An 18,927-nucleotide genomic window follows, 5' to 3' on the forward strand; every position below is an offset into this window, starting at 1 on the left:
AACCAAATTCTATTCCTGTTAAATCGTACATCTGAGAAACCTGACAAAGCATTGCATCAACGACTGTTTCGGGTCTGCTCATTGATGTAGTAAACTAATTCTAATTCTCTGCTCCTCTGTTCCTTCTGCATATGTATGATAAACACAATTACATAACATTAGCCTGGTTACTTCTGATACACACATGCAGGTGGCTCGTTCTTGGGGTCAGATCATCAGTGGGTATAAATCTCCATTGCTTCTTTGAAAAAGGACTCATTTTTTAAAACCTGTTTTTCTTTAAGCTTCTTTCTACATTTACCTATAGTACTTGACTGCTTCTCTTAGCTGAGAGTTAGTTTATCATTTTAGCATAGGATATGTTCTCTGTGGACTACAGCCCAAAGGCGGCACGCGAGCTGATTTTCAGGGGCACTCACACTGCCCGAGTCCTGGCCACCGCTCCAGGGGGCTCTGCATTTTAATTTCATTTTAAATGAAGCTTCTTAAACATTTTAAAAATGTTTTTACTTATTTACTTTACGTACAACAATAGTTTAATTATATATTATAGACTTCTAGGAAGAGACCTTCTAAAAACATTAAAATGTATGACTGGCACGCGAAATCGTAAATTAAAGTGAATAAATGAAGACTCAGAACACCACTTCTGCAAGTTTGCCGACCCCTTAGCTAGTATCTGAGTGAGTCTTACTAGAATCAATCTCTCTACGTACTGTTTTATAGTAGGTGTCCCAGAGAACAGGTGAGCAGTATTCAGTGATTATAAAGAGCTTTAAATGTTCATAACCCTGAAATAACCTAAACTAGTTAATCCTTATAACACCCTATGAGGATATATGTAGTAGTAACTATATTTTATACATGGGTAAGATGAGGCAGAGGGAGGTTAAAAAACTTGCCCAGGTGTACAAACGAAGTCAGTAACAGAGCTGAGAAAAGAACTCAAGATTCCTGGTTGTCCGTTCCATGCTTGATCCAGGTTTCAGAGTAGCAGCCGTAAAAAGAAAAGGAGTACTTGTGGCACCTTAGAGACTACAGCTCACAAAAGCTTATGCGCTAATAAATTTGTTAGTCTCTAAGGTGCCACAAGACCTCCTTTTCTTTTTATGCTTGATCCGGAAAGTCTACATGAACAGTGCACATTTATTATACCATACTGAGTACAGTATTTGCAGTTGCTTGTATTGAATCAGCGTCACAATCTCGATTTCAGCAATGGGATGGGCGAGGGTGTGGTGATCACGTTACTGGGGAGAGGAGAGTGGGAATTTGCAGGAGAATCTGTCCTTGGTGTTAACATTGAGGTATTGGAGAGTGTTTACTCTTCAGTGATTTAGGGTTTTCAAAATTCTTCTTAAGACCAAACATCAAGTAAAAATCACGTTCTTGGGCCCCGTTTCCTGCACTGATGGTGAATTTTGTCAGATTTACTTTGGACAAATTGCACTCTATGATAACCAGTTAGTGCTGAGAAAGCAGATAGGCAAAAACTCTTATCGTCCTGACAAGTGATTGCATTTTAGTTGAAACTTAACAGAAGCTGTGTTGATGTGTTGAGTTTACACCTTGCAGTAATAATACATGCTTTGATCTGATCTGAGAGTGATTTTATCACTTTCAAATGGTTCTTTGGCAGAGAGCCAGCCACATTGTCATTTTTTATTCACTTTCTTTTTTCTTCCCCTGTAGCTAGTCTGCTTTTTTTAATATTGTTTTAAGGAATATGTATTCCATTCCTAGGGATATTCTTTAAAGTTCTACATCTCAGTCCATCAGAGGGGTCCACAAAACAATCACAGCAGCAAATGTTCAGTAACTAATCAAAACCACTGAAGCTAACCACAACAATACTTCAGCCCTGTTTAAATAATAAATCGTGCTTTGCTGTGCCATATCTACTATCTCATCAGGAAAGAGCTAATTACATTCTTTATTTTAAAGTAAACATTGTCAGTTTCATTGAGGGGTGGAAGCAATGGGAGTGAAGATGACACATGCTTTGCCCTCAGCGCTGGCAAACCAATACAAAAAAATCGGTGTGTTGCTGTTTAAAACTGTTAGTTCCTAAAGTTGCTGATTTATTTGAAAAGGAAAACATTGCTAGGGCCTTGTCAGGCAATGAATAAAGGAATGCATGGCCTGACACATAGCATATCCCTACCCATTGGTTCGTTGTAAGTCTCCCAGGTAGTTACACTTACCTGAAATCTTACTCTTCATGAGAGTTTGATCTGGAAGCTAAAAGTACAAGGCTGGGCTCCAGAACTTGAAGACTTGTTTATGAACTGTTAGTTAAGGGTGATCTTTGTGTGTGTGGGGGGTAACTATCCTTTTCCTTTTACACCTTCACTGAGAATTTAGCACTACCCCACGCTGCTCTATTCTGGCTGGGAGGTGTCACCTGTAAGTGTTTGTGGACATGGCGAAATAGCCAAGAATGGCAATTGCAGAATAGCTGTCCACTTTGGAAGTGATTTAAGCCAAGCTGCGAAAAGGAAATCAGTGCGGAATAAGTGTGCCCATCTTGGGATTTAATGAGGAATAGCTCTTGTGCTTTAAATTCACACCCAAGCTTGTTTCGCAATAGCTTCCCAGTGTGGACAAGCACTGAGAATGGGAAGATCGCTTATTTTCCTTGTCTTTTCAATCTGTGGTCTCTCTCAACCTACCAAGGAGGAGGATTGTTAGTGTCAGTTGTGTGAGTTTTTTTTTAGTTTAGCTGGACACTTTCCAACTGTGGAACTGAGCAGAAATCTCCAACCTGTTTCAGACCATAGAGCAGTGACTAGTCATCTGATGGTTAACACATTTAGGTCATCAGTGACTTGGTTTTGATCCTGCTACCTAGGGGTGGTAGGCTCTGTATCCCATTACCCGAGCCATCCAGTTCCCACCTCCCCCAACAGGTGCTCTTTTTAGAAGGGCTGTAGTTTGCCTGATCAGGTCAGTTGCGCAGCTGTTGGTATGCACAAATGAAATTGGCCTGCCCCTGCACTAGCCTTGTGAGCAGATGAAAATGACTGTGCTTAAAGGGAATTTAAACTACGTGGGTTGTTAAATTTAATGTGCGTTGTGAACAGACATTTGTTTCTTAACCTCCCTCTTTTTTATTGTCACATTAAGCAGAGAGTACAGAGATGGATAGTTCTGTGTAATAGAGGCAGTTCTACAGAATAATAGAAAAATGCACTTGCTTTCATGTAAACCACACCAAAAGGAAAGGGTTTTTTTGAGGGCCCCCCACCTTGGCCCCAGGCCAATTTTCAGAGGTCCTGCTGGAGTGTCGCTTACGCTTTGATGTGGTTTCTAACGTGTGCCTCTTCATTGGGCTCCCTACAGATGCCTTTATGTGAAACAGAACATTAAAATCCCAATGTGCCTCTGATGCAGGTCATTTTTCTTCCTTTATGTGCAATGTCAAACATACTGTCCAGCTTTCTCCCAGCCAGAGCCTGGGACGGCAGTGTGTTCACACGTGTGCATGTGTGTGTAAGGTGCAGGCAGCAATGGAGCTCCTTGGCAGTTAAACTCTCACTTCTCCATAGCAGCTTCCTCTGGGCCTCTCCCTGCTTTTCTCTTACGCAAGGTGAAACTGAAACCTTGGTGACTTCACCCAAGTCTTCAGAAAATTTGATATTTCTCACTTACAGGTCACTTCAGTACAATTTGTGTCTTGCCAAGATTAAAAAAAAAACCCCACAGACACACAAAGCAAATCTTTTTTTTTTTTTTTTCTGGCATGTACTTTATAGAGCTCGAGTGTAACGTCTAGATTACAGATCTAAGAGAATCTGTTTCTTTTAGCATTGTGAACTAATTCTCAACTTCATTGTCGCGTTTCTGTAAGAATGTCTTTAACATAGCTGAAATGCAAGCTAACATAGCATCAGATCAGTGTTTTAGCAAGACTGAGCACTGTAGCAGTACAGGAATGTACTTCAAAGTGATCAGCTATGGCTGTGTTGCTTTCATTAGGTGTAATGTATGTGGTGGTTTTTGTTTTTTGGTGTAAGTGAAGGAAGTAAGAGTTAGTCCTTTAGGAAATGTAGCACTGAACAGCGTTTTATTTTTATGATCGGAGACTTGTGTGTAATTCATAAAAGCATACAGCTGCTTCTTACATGAGGAGATGCTCTTAGTCATTATGGGAATCTCTCTAACTGCCTTTCGTGGATCTGCAGTGGTAGAATAGAGAATACAAGGAGAAATTCTTTTTAATAAAGATGGGCCTGGACTAAAACCACATTAAGAACTTCAGAGCTGGGTTCGGATCTGAATTCATTGCTGAAATTCCTTTTTCTCTAGTAGGCTGAATCCAAACAACCTGCACTTCAGGAAAGTTTGGGTTTGAATCTCGGCTTAGAACTTCCAGGTTTGGGAATAATCAGGTCTGGGGGGGTTTGCCCCTCCTGTTAGAGAGACATTGTTTGGTTGTAGGATTTTGGTTCAGACCTGTCTAGTGTTCACTAATTAACAAATATACTTTTGCACTTATTAGCAGAAACAAACATAATTACCTGCACTCTGTCCAAATAAAGGAAGTCACCTACGAGTGGTGCACGGTGGGAGGGAGTATCACCTGATCTCTGTTCGGAGAGATTTTGGGTAATATGGCCTCTCTTGCTATTAATTCTGTATTTCAGCTTAATATGCTAAAAAGCTTAGAGGATGGAAGTGCAGACTCATTTACCTTCAGCATGCTCACTCCACTGAGTTATTTTTTCCCCTCTCCCTTGACCAATGTCACTAATTTATTTCCTATACAATTTTTCTTTGAACTGCTCATTTTAGGATCTTTTAAAGACTAACGTTTCATGGGAAATTTTGTATTAGGAGAAAATTTTGCTTATACTCTTTTTAAAAAGGGTAAGAGGGAAAATGATTCTATAAATCTGGGAGATTTTCATAGAAACCTTAGGCTTCAATTTGGTATCATTTACATTCAGTTCACTTTAGCACTTCAAAAAAAGAAAAGGAGTACTTGTGGCACCTTAGAGACTAACCAATTTATTTGAGCATAAGCTTTTGTGAGCTACAGCTCACTTCATCGGATGCATACTGTGGAAAGTATAGAAGATCTTTTTATACACAGAAAGCATGAAAAAATGGGTGTTTACCAGTACAAAAGGTTTTCTCTCCCCCCACCCCACTCTCCTGGTGGTAATAGCTTATCTAAAGTGATCACTCTCCTTACAATGTGTATGATAATCAAGGTGGGCCATTTCCAGCACAAATCCAGGATTTAACAAGAGCATGGGGGGGGGGGGGGGGAGGAGGAAAAAACAAGGGGAAATAGGTTACCTTGCATAATGACTTAGCCACTCCCAGTCTCTATTCAAGCCTAAGTTAATTGTATCCAATTTGCAAATGAATTCCAATTCAACAGTCTCTCGCTGGAGTCTGGTTTTGAAGTTTTTTTTGTTGTAATATCGCAACTTTCATGTCTGTAATCGCGTGACCAGAGAGATTGAAGTGTTCTCCGACTGGTTTATGAATGTTATAATTCGTGACATCTGATTTGTGTCCATTTATTCTTTTACGTAGAGACTGTCCAGTTTGACCAGTGTACATGGCAGAGGGGCATTGCTGGCACATGATGGCATATATCACATTGGTGGATGTGCAGGTGAACGAGCCTCTGATAGTGTGGCTGATGTCATTAGGCCCTGTGATGGTGTCCCCTGAATAGATATGTGGGCACAGTTGGCAACGGGCTTTGTTGCAAGGATAGGTTCCTGGGTTAGTGGTTCTGTTGTGTGGTGTGTGGTTGCTGGTGAGTATTTGCTTCAGGTTGGGGGGCTGTCTGTAGGCAAGGACTGGCCTGTCTCCCAAGATTTGTGAGAGTGTTGGGTCATCCTTCAGGATAGCAAAAAGAAAAGGAGTACTTGTGGCACCTTAGAGACTAACCAATTTATTTGAGCATGAGCTTTCGTGAGCTACAGCTCACTTCAACTGATGAAGTGAGCTGTAGCTCACAAAAGCTCATGCTCAAATAAATTGGTTAGTCTCTAAGGTGCCACAAGTACTCCTTTTCTTTTTGCGAATACAGACTAACACGGCTGTTCCTCTGAAACCTTCAGGATAGGTTGTAGATCCTTAATAATGCGTTGGAGGGGTTTCAGTTGGGGGCTGAAGGTGACGGCTAGTGGCGTTCTGTTATTTTCTTTGTTAGGCCTGTCCTGTAGTAGGTGACTTCTGGGAACTCTTCTGGCTCTATCAATCTGTTTCTTCACTGCCGCAGATGGGTATTATAGTTGTAAGAATGCTTGATAGAGATCTTGTAGGTGTTTGTCTCTGTCTGAGGACTTCATTCACTTCAGATGAGTTGCTTTGGCTTGAATCAGAGTATCTGAAAGCAGAAACAAGTCCAGGATTGAACGTTGGAAAGAACAAAAGCATAGTCCCCTTTTTGATACCTAATCCTTGGTATATGACGTTGCAATAGGTTTATATGGAGTAGAGCTTCTAGTAAAGTAGAGACTCTGTGCAGAATTTGCCTCTCTGTTTCCCAGTTGTTCATCCTGTTTGAAGTGTGACAATCACCAGGAGGATTTCTCTTGTGCAATGTTAATGGACAGACTTTTGCCTGGGACAGTCTTGCTAAAATCTCTCCTTGAGCCTCACTCTTAGGTCTCTTTGGAATGTTCTCTGTGCTGTTTGTTGCTCATCTCAGCCCAATCATTATTTTCTCTTCTCATTGAAGCTTAACCTAATTATTTTTTTCTGCTGCTTTCCAACCACTAGAGGTCAAGATTGTGCTACTGCACAGTACAATAAGTAGCTCCCAGGCATTTAGCATTTAACTCCATCGTTCTACTTTCTTAGGCAATGACGTCCAGTGCCAACTGTGATTTTTTTTTTTTTAAATCCTTTGATTTGAACAGTTGCATTTATCTATTAAGAATGAGTAGATTGTGTTACATGTATGTACATCATAAAAGTATGTTAGTCTCGTGACGTAAAGCAGATCTTGGGGTATTTTGTGCATCAAATATAAAGTGATGTAGCATGCGAATATATGGGCTTCAAAGAGCCTTATCTCTGTAATATGGATAAAATAACCGTATTCTGTCTGCTGCAAATTACTGCACAACCAGGCTTTAAAAAGGAGCTGACATTAGAGACTCTGTCAAAATAAAAATCATACTTTAAAAATACATTCCTTACTTGTTATACTGACACCTTAGATGTTTAAAAGCAAAATCTTTAACCACCGTAATTTGCTTTTCACTATTTATATAGTTTGTTTGTTTGCCTGATTTTTCCTTCAGTTTGGGCAGTGGCAATAGATTAAATTAATCTTTTGGTTTCTAATCCGGTTCTCTTCCGTGTTTTTCACAGTATCACACAGCTGCAATGCCTGGTGTTGCAAACCGTGCAAGAGAAAGTTTACATCCATGCACTCTTTTACAAAATGCATTCATTAAAGCATATGCCTTCAGATTTGGATTTTGGAAACCTTCTGTTCTCTCCCCCCATTGCGGAAACATATATAATCAAAATGTCCCCTTTCCCTTCTAATGGGTCTTGCATTAATGTAGAGTGCATATCACTCTTGCTCTCGCTAACAACCGAAACCTTGGTTCTGTAGTCCTCTGTCTCCAAAGTTTGTGTATTGAGTTACTCAGAATAAATAAGAGTGCTCTATGTGTATCCTGCCCATGCGTGATGTGTGGCCAGTGGGATTTTCACTGGTGCAGAGATGCAGTTAAATACATGGGTGCCTGTTGAAATTAAATCTGGCACAGGGAGTCAGTGCAGGTATGAGGTGAATCTGTTTTTGAAAGGGGGAAAACCTACACTTAAAAAAACCCCCAAACAAAAACTCTTTTGGGAAGGACATTCTGGAGAATCCAGTGTATCCCAACAGGGTTTTCATGTTTAGGCAATACTTGACATAGTTCTACTTGTAGCAAGATATCAGTCCACATCTATAGCATCAGCTCTTCAACTGCTGGGCAGGCATTTTTTTTGTGGCAGATTAAACGGGGCTTTGCAGTTGTGTATAGGACAGCGTAACACCTATGTATAATCCCAGTTTTGAATTTAAGCCCTCTTACAACATACTTTGGCATTTGGGGCTAAGCAATTTACCTGTCTCTCACAGATACTATGCTCACTAATAAAAAGAAAATCCACACCCAGTTTCAGGTTAGTAGATGTGTGCTTTTTTTTGCATAACATCCTTCCCTAGAAACAAACCTTTGGTTGTAACACTTCCTACAGATCAAGATCATAGAATCATATAGCAATTTTCCTGTGAAGGGATCTCTACTGGTTCATCCATTCCAGTACTGAATCCTGGTTATTATCTCACTGAGAGAATTCCAGTTGGGTACCTTTACAGATCATGTAAATTAACAGAGCACAATTACATTCTCCTGGGGTACCACAAAAATGCTTTCAGGAATCTCTGGGGTCCAGATGTGGAGGGCTTTCTGTTCACATGGGTTGAATAGAGGAACATATCCAACAGTTAAGTCAGCCCTTTAATTTATCCTGTGACAGTCACCACATGGCCTGTGGTCTAATATCTCTCCATTGGTGTTATAAATAGATCAATATGGCAGCATGATGGGTTTGGAATTGTGATTTGTGAATGGTCATGATATTGTTTGCATTAATACATAATCACCTGAATGGTTTTGAAATGAGTCTTCTGGTGTTTGGAATATCTAGGTTAGAAAATATGTTAAATAAATTCTCAGTTCCATCATGTGTGTGTGGGTTTTTGTTTTGTTTTTTGTCTCATATTTGTAGCATTTTCTGAACGATTACATCTTTTCATCCAAACTAATAAATCATTGAATGTCATCATAACTTTTAAATCTGCTTTTGTTCTAGGCCCAGCAGCAAAGAAACCTGGATAATATTGTATCTCAGCATCCCAGGATAGGTGGTGGAAAGAAATACAAGAAAGATGTCTGTGCAAGCTCAGATTTGGAGGTGAAAAACACTAGCCCCATGTCTGAACAGGATTCGGGGATCCTGGATGTTGAAGATGAGGATGATGATGAAGAGGTACCCATATAATATAAAAACCAGGAGATTGGATGGCCCAGGGCATTGTAAATGGGACATTTCACATCCCAGTTTGTCAGCTCATATTTGCCCTACATTGGTTCGTATCATGGAAAGATGTTTAGTGGACTATATGAAATGAGTAGTTGGTTCTCAGTATGGTTCATAGTGAACTATGGACGACATCCCAACTGGCAATCTCTGCGGAGAGGACAAAAATTAAAATGAGAACAGAGTGAACTACCCTTTTCTGTACTAGGGATGGTTCCTCCAGTCCTTCACTTATTAGGAATCATAGTCTGATGTCTTACATAGCCATTTAAAATTTGAAAGAAGGAAAAAAGTCCATTAAACAGATACTGTGGCCTTTGTGGAATTGTGCTTTGATGTATATATTGGCTGACAATGAAAGCACATTTTCTGTCTTCAGAGGCTTAAATAACTTGATTATAAAGATTCTGTCTCATTAAAAACTTGAGCCACATAGTAGAATTTTCAGTGTTTTGGAATCTCTTGCTTCTTTTTTCTACCGATTAGGAGCCAAATTCTCTACTGGCATAGCTCCATTGAAGTTTAATCGTTATTGCCAGTAGATAAAATATATTGTGTCATATACAACCTTTCTGGCCCTTGCTCCTGGAATTCATAATCTCCCTTCCTGCTGTTGCCTCCCCACCCCTAAGTCCGTGCTTCCTTTTCACCAACTTGATGCCTTCTCCCCAACTTGATGCCTTCTCCACATGATCATCTTTCTCCAGCCTGTCCCTCTTTGGAACCTTACATTTATGTGTTCCCAATTAGAAATTTTAAAAATAAGGAATAAAAGCAAACTTAATTCGTTAAGGTTTGAGCCTTCAGAGTGGTTACAGATTATTTAGTGGAGGACTGCGAATGACCCAGTAAGTGATAAAATTGCAAACTTTATTTACTATAAAGTAGGTAGTTAAGCAAACAGGCATTACAAACTAACCATACACTGCACTGGTACTCATATTCTGAGATGAAATGATGCATTTAGGGGTGATCAGTCCCTAAATGAGGAGAATGGGTATAATCCTTTCTCTAAGGGATCTTGATGGTGGATGGGCATGCCTAATCTAAAATTAGCCTGCTATCCTTTTTATAATCAATTATAATATTGCCCCTTAATTAGTTAACATTGAATCCACCTTTTACCATATCTGTATTTCTGTTATCATAATTAAATATTTTCGTTCTCATTGGCTGTTTAACATTAAACATAATCTTAATTAGTATCTGCGTAAATGCAGTACCAATTACTATCAATATAGATAGCATTTTCCAAAATATTAACACTTCAGCTCACACTTGTATAAGCCAGATAGGACCAAAACATGTTTACAACATGACCTGGGGTTTGTTTATCTCCAGCTTGCTTTTAAATTGTCTCACTTCACTTTACTCACGTTTTACGAGGTCTCACGTGACTATTTGAAGCTTGCTTTTAGGAAATAATTTTTTGGGCCTACTCACATTTCTTTGCAAATATAAGCAAGCATCCTATCTACAGGCAGCCCCTTTTTCTACCTACTGTGCTGCAATCCTTTCATGCCAGCAGCCAGGAAGGAGAACAGAGCGTCAGCCCCTTCATAGCAGTGAGAAGATGGGGTAATACACTGATCTTCAAAGCTGTGGCAAGGCCCTCTGGTTTTTTTATGTTGCACCAATACTTGATCCTACAGCAAATTAGAAATTGGACAGAAGTTAAACATAAGGAGAATGAATAGGAAAGGTATATTTTTAGGAAATAAATACAAACCTGTAAATGTACTCATAATATTTGATTTCCCCCAACCTTTATGTTCTTGGATAGTTGTCTGCATTCCATGCTGCCGTGGAACGTCCACTTGGCTGCAGAACAAGACGCCGGTGCCCTATAGAAAGTGGTTGGTATTGCTGAAGAATTTGAGACTAATGTGCCACAGTGCTACAAATACCTGCAAGTTGTAAATATCAAGGAGGGAGAGGAATTACTTAGGAAAGCAAAACTAGTATTATAATATCAGTAGACAGGGATGAAATTAAGGAAGAAGAAAATTTAGGCTGATCTTAGGAGAAACTTCCCAACAGTTCCATTTATTATGCAGTTGAATAGTCTCTCAGAGGAAGTGGTGGCAGATCCATTTGTTGGCAAAATAAACGGTAGGCTGGCAGAACACTAGTAAACTTACAGTAGGGAATAGTTTTGCATTGACTGAATGATGGATGACTGAAGAGATCTTTCATTTCTAGATTCTTAGTAAATAAGCTTTCGTTCCTGGTTTAATGATACCTTTTGGAAGATAGTTCGTTTAAATTGGCAACAGGACTAATGTCTTTGCAGAAACAAGATTCAGAGCATAAATGAGTAGTTGCTGTCCTTGGTGATGAAATGAGTAGTGAAACAGAAGTGTGTCCAGAGGGAGTGCTAATGAAAATGGCAGGGGCTAGGTGCCTTGTCAGAAGCAAGTGAAGAAATAAAGTTTATTCAGTTTGCTTAGAATCATAAAGCATGAATATAAAATGCAGCTCCTGTTTGTTGTTTCCTTACTAACTCTTTGGAGAGAGCAGTTCCTCAGGGCAGGCAGAGGAAGTGTTTTTAACTATCCTAATCGGATTTCTTCCACTTGGAGAAAAAAAGCTCTTTGGAAAGGAAACAATAGTTTATTAGTGCAAATACCGCTGTTTTCATCTGGAAGGGAGCACAGTGAAATGCAACCATTAAATGTCTAGGAAATTGTATGTGAGTAAAATATTAAGAACGTTTTTCAGTAAGGCCTTAAGCCTGCTTGCAGCTTTGGAGACAGTCACACTTGTTAGTCATTGAAAGCATCCCTAGCCTCTCCTCTTGAAGAGCCCCCTCAGTTTTTCTTGTCTCCACACTCACAAGTAGGCAGAAATCAGACCACCTGCTGCCAAGGTTAGGGTATCCAGGATTCGAGATTGGATTTTCCAAATTCAAGTCAAACTAATTGGCTGTTTTTAGGGCTAAAAGCCCCAAGGGTGAATAAACAATGTTGGCTTGTTTTGTATGAAGCCACCATCTCGTTATGCACTCTGGTGTGTTGTCCCCACCTTGCTTCTTTAAAAGGAAGGAACCAAGGCAGCCAAGGAAATAGTCTTAAAGGAAGATTTTCTCCTCTTGCACTTTTCTTCCTCCACCCTGTGGAGTGCATAGGGGAGCTCTGCATCTTCTGCACCATATCACTTTCTCCCCAGAGGGACTGTTTTAGGCTTACCTTTCCCAGGGAAAAACAGAGCACCACTGACAAAGAAGCCAGGAGAAGTGTCAGACAACCCTTTCCCATGCAGGGAACAGTAGGGTAAGGGCAGATAGACTAAAGGCCACTGAAACCCTCTGCAGCAGCAGCCCTGGTTCAGCACAAAAGCCAGTCCAGGACTTCTCTCTACTCTTTGGAAAGAGACCAAGCCGGCAGACACTGATTCAGCCTGGAGAAGGACAGTGAGAGGCCCTAGGACTCATCTCTAGCCATTCATCCATTTATCTTCACAATTAAACAGGAGTGTTTCCCCTGGGGCTTTCCTCAGTGGGGATCACCCTTCCCTTGCAAGTAGGCCTGGTGGCTAGGACATTTTGTGGTGGCGATTTATTCCTCAGAAACGTCCCATGTAGCTGACTCCTAATGTAGTGCTTCAGACCATCTGGGAATTACTCAGTCTGGGCTAGATTAGATATTCTTTACCCTTCTTGTTCTGAGTGGGCCCTTTCTGCTCCCACGGATCATTCTGACTCCCCACCCACATGGGGTGTTCAGTCCAAATAGAGCACATACCTCCCACCCAGCAAAATGCTAAGTAATGGCAGAGAGAGAAGTTAGTGCACAAGAGCCTCCCTTCAGTGATCAGATGTGTCCCAGTGTAGATTGGTGTTTATTCTCCTTTTTTCAGTTAAATAAGAGAGAGCTGTGCAGACCATATTCAAACAGAGCAAAGACCTCACACACCCTCTCCAAGAGGGTGCATAGTAAATTGGCTTTCTCCATTGAAGGCATGTCCTCTCCTCCCTGGGAAGGAGAGGACCCAGAGGCTCTATTCAAAGGATCTGGTGGCCAAAAAGAGAGGAAGGATAAGATCCCAGATCCTTTAATAGAGAAACAAATCTGGTATGTTTCCTCCCTGCATGCTAATGAGAAGCACAATATCAGGGCAGACTGGCTGAGCAGATGTGGGTTAGACTAAGGAGAATGGAGTCTTTATCCTAGAGTCGTAGAATCTGATCATTTAAATCTGCCCATGGATGACTTTGGATCTAAGGATGATAACAAGGTGGCAAAAAACCCTGAACTTCAGATTTTGTACTGGTGCCTGTCACCTTAGTGTCAGAGAACTTCCAGAAGAAGGAATCCAAATGCTGCATTGGTAGGCCCAAGGGATTATTCTGCTTGTACCCAGCATGCCTGGCTATGGGAATAAAAAATACAATGCTCCAAATAAATGTGTTGGCTTTAGTCAGCATTTTTGGAGCAGGCAGACTGAAAAAAAAAATCCTTGCATCTGAACATTAATAGTTCCTCCTGGAAGACTTCTCAATCAGCTGTGTCTGATCCAGAGCGCACCACTCTTTTTTTTAATTTGTCTCCATCAATAATTATGCAAAAGCCATGCTAATCTTTTGTGAGAGATATCTCTTTACTTCCAAAAAGAAAAGGAGGACTAGTGGCACCTTAGAGACTAACCCATTTATTTGAGAAAGCTCATGCTCAAATAAATGGGTTAGTCTCTAAGGTGCCACTAGTCCTCCTTTTCTTTTTGCGAATCCAGACTAACACGGCTGCTGCTCTGAAACCTGTCGTTACTTCCAGTCAATCAGAGAGTCTTGCTGTCAGCATAACCTCAGCTGGTAGAATGTGAGTCTGAAGGACTCTCCAGTTAGCTCCAGTATTGCGCTGTTCATGCAGATAAGATGGTGCTTAGAATAGCTCCAGCCCTTATTACTAGGTTAAACTATGGCATGGTCTAGGTGTTCATAGGGCAACTGAAGTACACCTAGACCACACAAGAAGATGTAGTAAATCTGCATTATTGTGTACTACCCCCAACATGGGGTTAAAAGCCTCAAACCATCAATATCCATCTGGATTAGGTGATACATGTTGCAGCTGTACAAAGCAAGGAGCGGAGTACCTCTATTAGCAATCAGAGCTTCGTCTTTAAGGCTAGTGAACTCATTCTGGGCCAAGAGAATCTATCCACTGTATGCAGAGAGATGTAGGGTGGCTGCCTATGAGTTTGCTAAATATTGTAAATGATATTTAAACCTCAGTGGATGTGGACTTTGAAGAGGTGTATTGTAGATATAGTGCCTGAATGGAAGGTTATAAAAAAAAGTAATCAAAGTAATGGGCTCCCCATCGGAAGTTCTCAAAAAGCAGTTCCTATCAACTCCAGAGTGAAAGATCAGTGGCTCTTTTATTACTGAGGTTCAGAAAAATGTATCCATACTTACATGAAAACTTTCTATATACAAGTAGCAATATCCATAGATACAGCCAATTCTGGACAAGCTTGGGGCCAAAACAAAAAAGCAGAGCATTCCTTAGCTGTCACCTAAGTCAATGTATGTCTGTTTCAGAGCTAAGAATTTGTTATAAAGGTTAAGCCAGCTAGAATCCTGAGTCATAGAAGGTAACCCAAGTTAACCCAGACGGAAGGGTTTGGGCTGCTTACAGGGACTGACGGCTCTGCCTCCCCCTCCCATCCTGCAAATGTGCTGAAGACCAGAATTAGAGTTTGTGGGCTTCACTGTTTGAAGAAAGAAAAATTTCAGGTTAAGGATGGGATGCACTTGCTGTTCATGAAAGTGGAGAAAGGAGATGAGACTGAGGTGCTGATGGCAGAGTGTAGTGGCCTTTTTATTAAAAGGGGGCTTTAGGTTTCTTTCACTGCAAGCTTAGAAACATCTCTGCTGCTCCTCAAACCTCAGAAACACAAGCTTATCTATGAGAGTAAAACGAGTGCTACAAAGAGAGATTCCACACCGTAATCAGATATATGTTGGTTGTGGTATTGTTCTTCACTTCAGTGTCTAAAATACTCTTCATCTAGCTATTCAGGGGTGATTTTCAGTGATTGTTCATTTCCTTTTCCTGCCAGTATGTGGCATTCCATCACAAACTATATGTACTGAGCTTTGCTTTTCTATTGCAGTAAGTATTGTCAGAGCGGCAAGTTCGTAAGCAACATGAGGTAGTACAGACATCAGTCTCTAGGGCGTCTCTTGCCAACCTACCATAATTCCGGTAGGGTTTGTGTACAAAACTGTAATGGCCAGCGTCTTTTTGTGACAGGAGGCGGTGAAAGTTACGCAAGAAACTACCCAGGGAAGCTAACGACTGCTAGGAGAGCAATAAATGTATTGTTCCAGTGCAGTAGAAAACAATGCAGATTGTTGGGCAGTGGTTTAAATTTGCCACAGTAGTTTGTTTCAAATACTTTGTACGTGCAAAAGCATACAGTGGACTGAGTCTGAAAAGAGTTCAAAAGGCTGGGTGGGTTATTTCATTCACCCTTAGAGTTGGAGCGCTGTGTGGAGGGAACAGTCTGTTCTTTTCCTCATATTAAGTCAATCTCAGGTTAACACCCTGCACAAGAGGGTAAAGGATTTGAACACCTCCACAAGGATGTGTGTGGTTTTTAAAACAAATATTCTATAGAATTTGTGCATGATTGTCTGAAAATGCTTTAGATAAACAGTTTAAATCTTAATATAAGGTCTTGATCAGGGGTCTGCAGTTGTTCTAGAGCAATAGCTATTATATTGTGTATGTCTGGGCTTTAATATTTTTAAGGAAATACAGAGATTTTTTTTTAAAAAAATTGTGGGGTGCTCTTGTAAGAGAACTCCTCTTGTGAATCAACTCCCCTTCTGCTTCCCCCAACCTGCACCTCTTCGTTAGCAAAATATTTCATTTGTGGACCACCAGCCATGGCTCCAAGGACTGCTAACAATCGAAGAAGAGTAATTATTTGTTGTTAAATTCTAATTCATGGGAAATCATTGGTTAATTTGGTCGTTATATGTTGCGAACAGGTGAAGTCCCCCCCGGCCCCTTCCCCCATTACTACTGTAGATTTATTACGGGAGCCCCATTGTGCTGAGCACTGTACAAACACATAGCAAGAGAAAGTTCTTGCCTGAGGAGATTATGCTCTGTAGCCTGGTCTACACTTAAAACTTTGGTCAACATAGCTACAGTACTGGGGTATGAAAAATCCACCACTGTGCTGACTTAAACACCTGGTGGAGATGTGGCTAGGCCAGCAGAAGAATGCTTCTTTTGTCCTAGCTACCGTCGCTTCGGGAGGTGGAGTTACTACAGTGATAGGTCAGCCCCTTCTGTCACAGTGGTGTGCATAGAATCATAGAATATCAGGGTTGGAAGGGACCTCAGGAGGTTATCTAGTCCAACCCCCTGCTCAAAGCAGGGCCAATCCCCAACTAAATCATCCCAGCCAGGGCTTTGTCAAGCTTGACCTTAAAAACTTCTAAGGAAGGAGATTCCACCACCTCGCTAGGTAACCCATTCCAGTGCTTCACCACCCTCCTAGTGAAAAAGTTTTTCCTAATATCCAACCTAAACCTCCCCCATCTACACACTGGGGTTACGGTGGCATAGCTACGAAGCTGCTGCTGTAACCCCTGCAATGTAAATAAGCCCTAAGTCTACACTTGAAATCTAGTTAAGACATAACACAGTGAGGTAAGAAATGGAGATAATGGGGCTGGAGGGTAAGAGTGATAGGAGCACACGTTTACTTAGCTCCTGTGTACATTTAGGTTTTGTTTTAAAAGATCGGAGCAAGCTATTGATATCGGTAATCCCACTCGACTGCCCGTTGCCTGTGATTGTACACGACTGACCTGAATAGATCCATAGGGTGAAGCTTGTGAATGCTGAACCTCACATTCATGCACAGTTTTCTACGGTCTCGTACTTTCTGCCTCTCCCGTGTGTGCTTTCTCAGCCCTGCGGCAGGCTCAGTAAGCAGTTTTTAAAAAATGGCTCAACCTGTCCTTTAAGTGAGTTAAGTGTTGATGCCAGTCCTGGAGAAGTACCTTCCTGCTGGCCAGGTGCGGCACAGATCAAGTCAGTGACAGCTTCTGCCAACATGCCTCAACCCTTATCAAGGACCAACAGCTCATTTAGCAACCATGGCTGGTCACATCTTTTGCCTCTCTGCTGAGATGACTAACAAAGGATATGAAGACGGTATGTGTTTTTTAGAGAGATTGATGCTCGGAGTGCTGGGTGCAACATATGTTGAATTTTGCTGCTTTGGTCAGCTTGCTCCTGCTTTAAAAATCAAACACTGAACAGTACTTACTAGCTATTGAAATTCATTATAACTGAAATCCTCAGCATGCAGTCTATAGTATGTCTGTATATTCCCACACACTATGTACTTTATTTGTAGCCAGTTGCTTTGTAGATTATATGTTGATCCTCTTGTTTTCCATTTCATGTCTTTGTAGGTGCCTGGTGCCCAGGATTTGGTGGATTTCTCGCCCGTGTACCGATGCTTGCACATATATTCTGTACTGGTAAGTAGGTCTACGATGGTGTTTTCACTGTACAGTTTGTACAAATGGCACGGAAGTTTACCCTGATTTTGAATGGCAAGATTAGGTGCAGCTCCTTATATCTATGTAGACAGTCTTGGAAAGAACCTGTTGCATAACAAGTATTAGTGTTTGCTTATGTTCACCTTGAGAGAAAATGCAGTATCTAGTAAAATTAGAATCTCAGCAGCATGTGACAAAGGGAAGCAAGGGCAACATTGGGAGCCCACAGTAGAGGAAGGACTTTGAGTAAAAACCAAACAGCTATTTTATATTGGCAGACTGCAAAGATATATAAACCATTTTCTTCAGCCACAACAGCTTTGAGGTTTATAAGGAGCCAAATACAATTTCTAGCTTAAATATATTTCCCTAAAATAATTCTTCTTTAATCAAAATAACTGTTATATCAATGCAAAGTAATGTATTGAGTAATCAAGAAAGACAGCAGTTTTAGGTGGTGGTGGTTGTTTATTGCACCTTCCTTCTTTTGAAGACTGGAGAATTTCCAATCTTTAAAATCATATGGTATGTAACTAAATCCACAGTTTTACTGTCTTGGCTCAAGCTTTCTAGAAGTCGGACTTTTGCCATTTTATCTGCCCTGAAAAACATCAAGATATGTTTACATGGCTGTGTAAGTGATAAGACCATTTTCTGCTGCATTTTAGTCAGTTCTTGATCACTGTTGTATATTTAGAGAAAAATAATCATGTGACCCTGATCATCAGTTACACACAATGGTGGAAACCTTCCCACAATAGCAAAAATGTTACCTACCACATTGGCACTCCTACTTACCCAAATATTTCCCTCCAAAAAAAAATAAAAAAAAAATACAAAGATAAAAATTTGTAACTAACAAACAAATCAGTCAACCAGCCAACAAAACCAAGAGCTTTTATTTTGAAAACGGAGACGAACCAGAGACTTTGTGAAGTCCACTAGGGAATTTGCGATCATCTTTACTTGGAAGGCACTGAGGTGATGTTTGGCAGTATAAAGCCCCAAGATAGATAGATCATCAGCAACTTTAGAGCCCGTTAATTTTCTGTCCACATTTGAGATGATGGATCTAGAATTCTAAATACTTGCTTTGTTTTAGAAGGGTGGGTCCACTTAAAATCCAATAAAATTCACCTCTAGTTTTGGTAGGTTGCTAGACAACATCTGGTTTTCCAGGCCTTCCAGTATATTGATAAAAAGTTACTCCCTTCAATATGAGCAGAGAAAATGACCTTTGTGGGTGACACTTCAGCCATTACTCCCTTGTGTCATAATTTTTAGACTGCTGCAGTAATTCATCTGAGCCTTTCAAACTG

At 40.7% G+C, this 18,927-nt stretch overlaps 1 protein-coding gene across 7 annotated transcripts in view; it reads left to right on the top strand.

Moving 5' to 3' along the window:
* Nucleotides 1–18,927, top strand: part of EXOC6B (exocyst complex component 6B) — a 456,321-nt gene that overhangs the window by 194,644 nt on the left and 242,750 nt on the right. For all 7 annotated transcript variants that reach the window (XM_075128155.1, XM_075128156.1, XM_048846428.2 and 4 more), the window contains exons 7-8: nt 8,848–9,024; nt 17,519–17,587. In XM_075128155.1, coding sequence (XP_074984256.1) covers nt 8,848–9,024; nt 17,519–17,587 — 246 coding nt within the window. The remainder of the gene's footprint in view (nt 1–8,847; nt 9,025–17,518; nt 17,588–18,927) is intronic.

This window comes from Caretta caretta, chromosome 4, assembly GCF_965140235.1.
Source record: "Caretta caretta isolate rCarCar2 chromosome 4, rCarCar1.hap1, whole genome shotgun sequence".
NCBI lineage: Eukaryota > Metazoa > Chordata > Testudines > Cheloniidae > Caretta > Caretta caretta.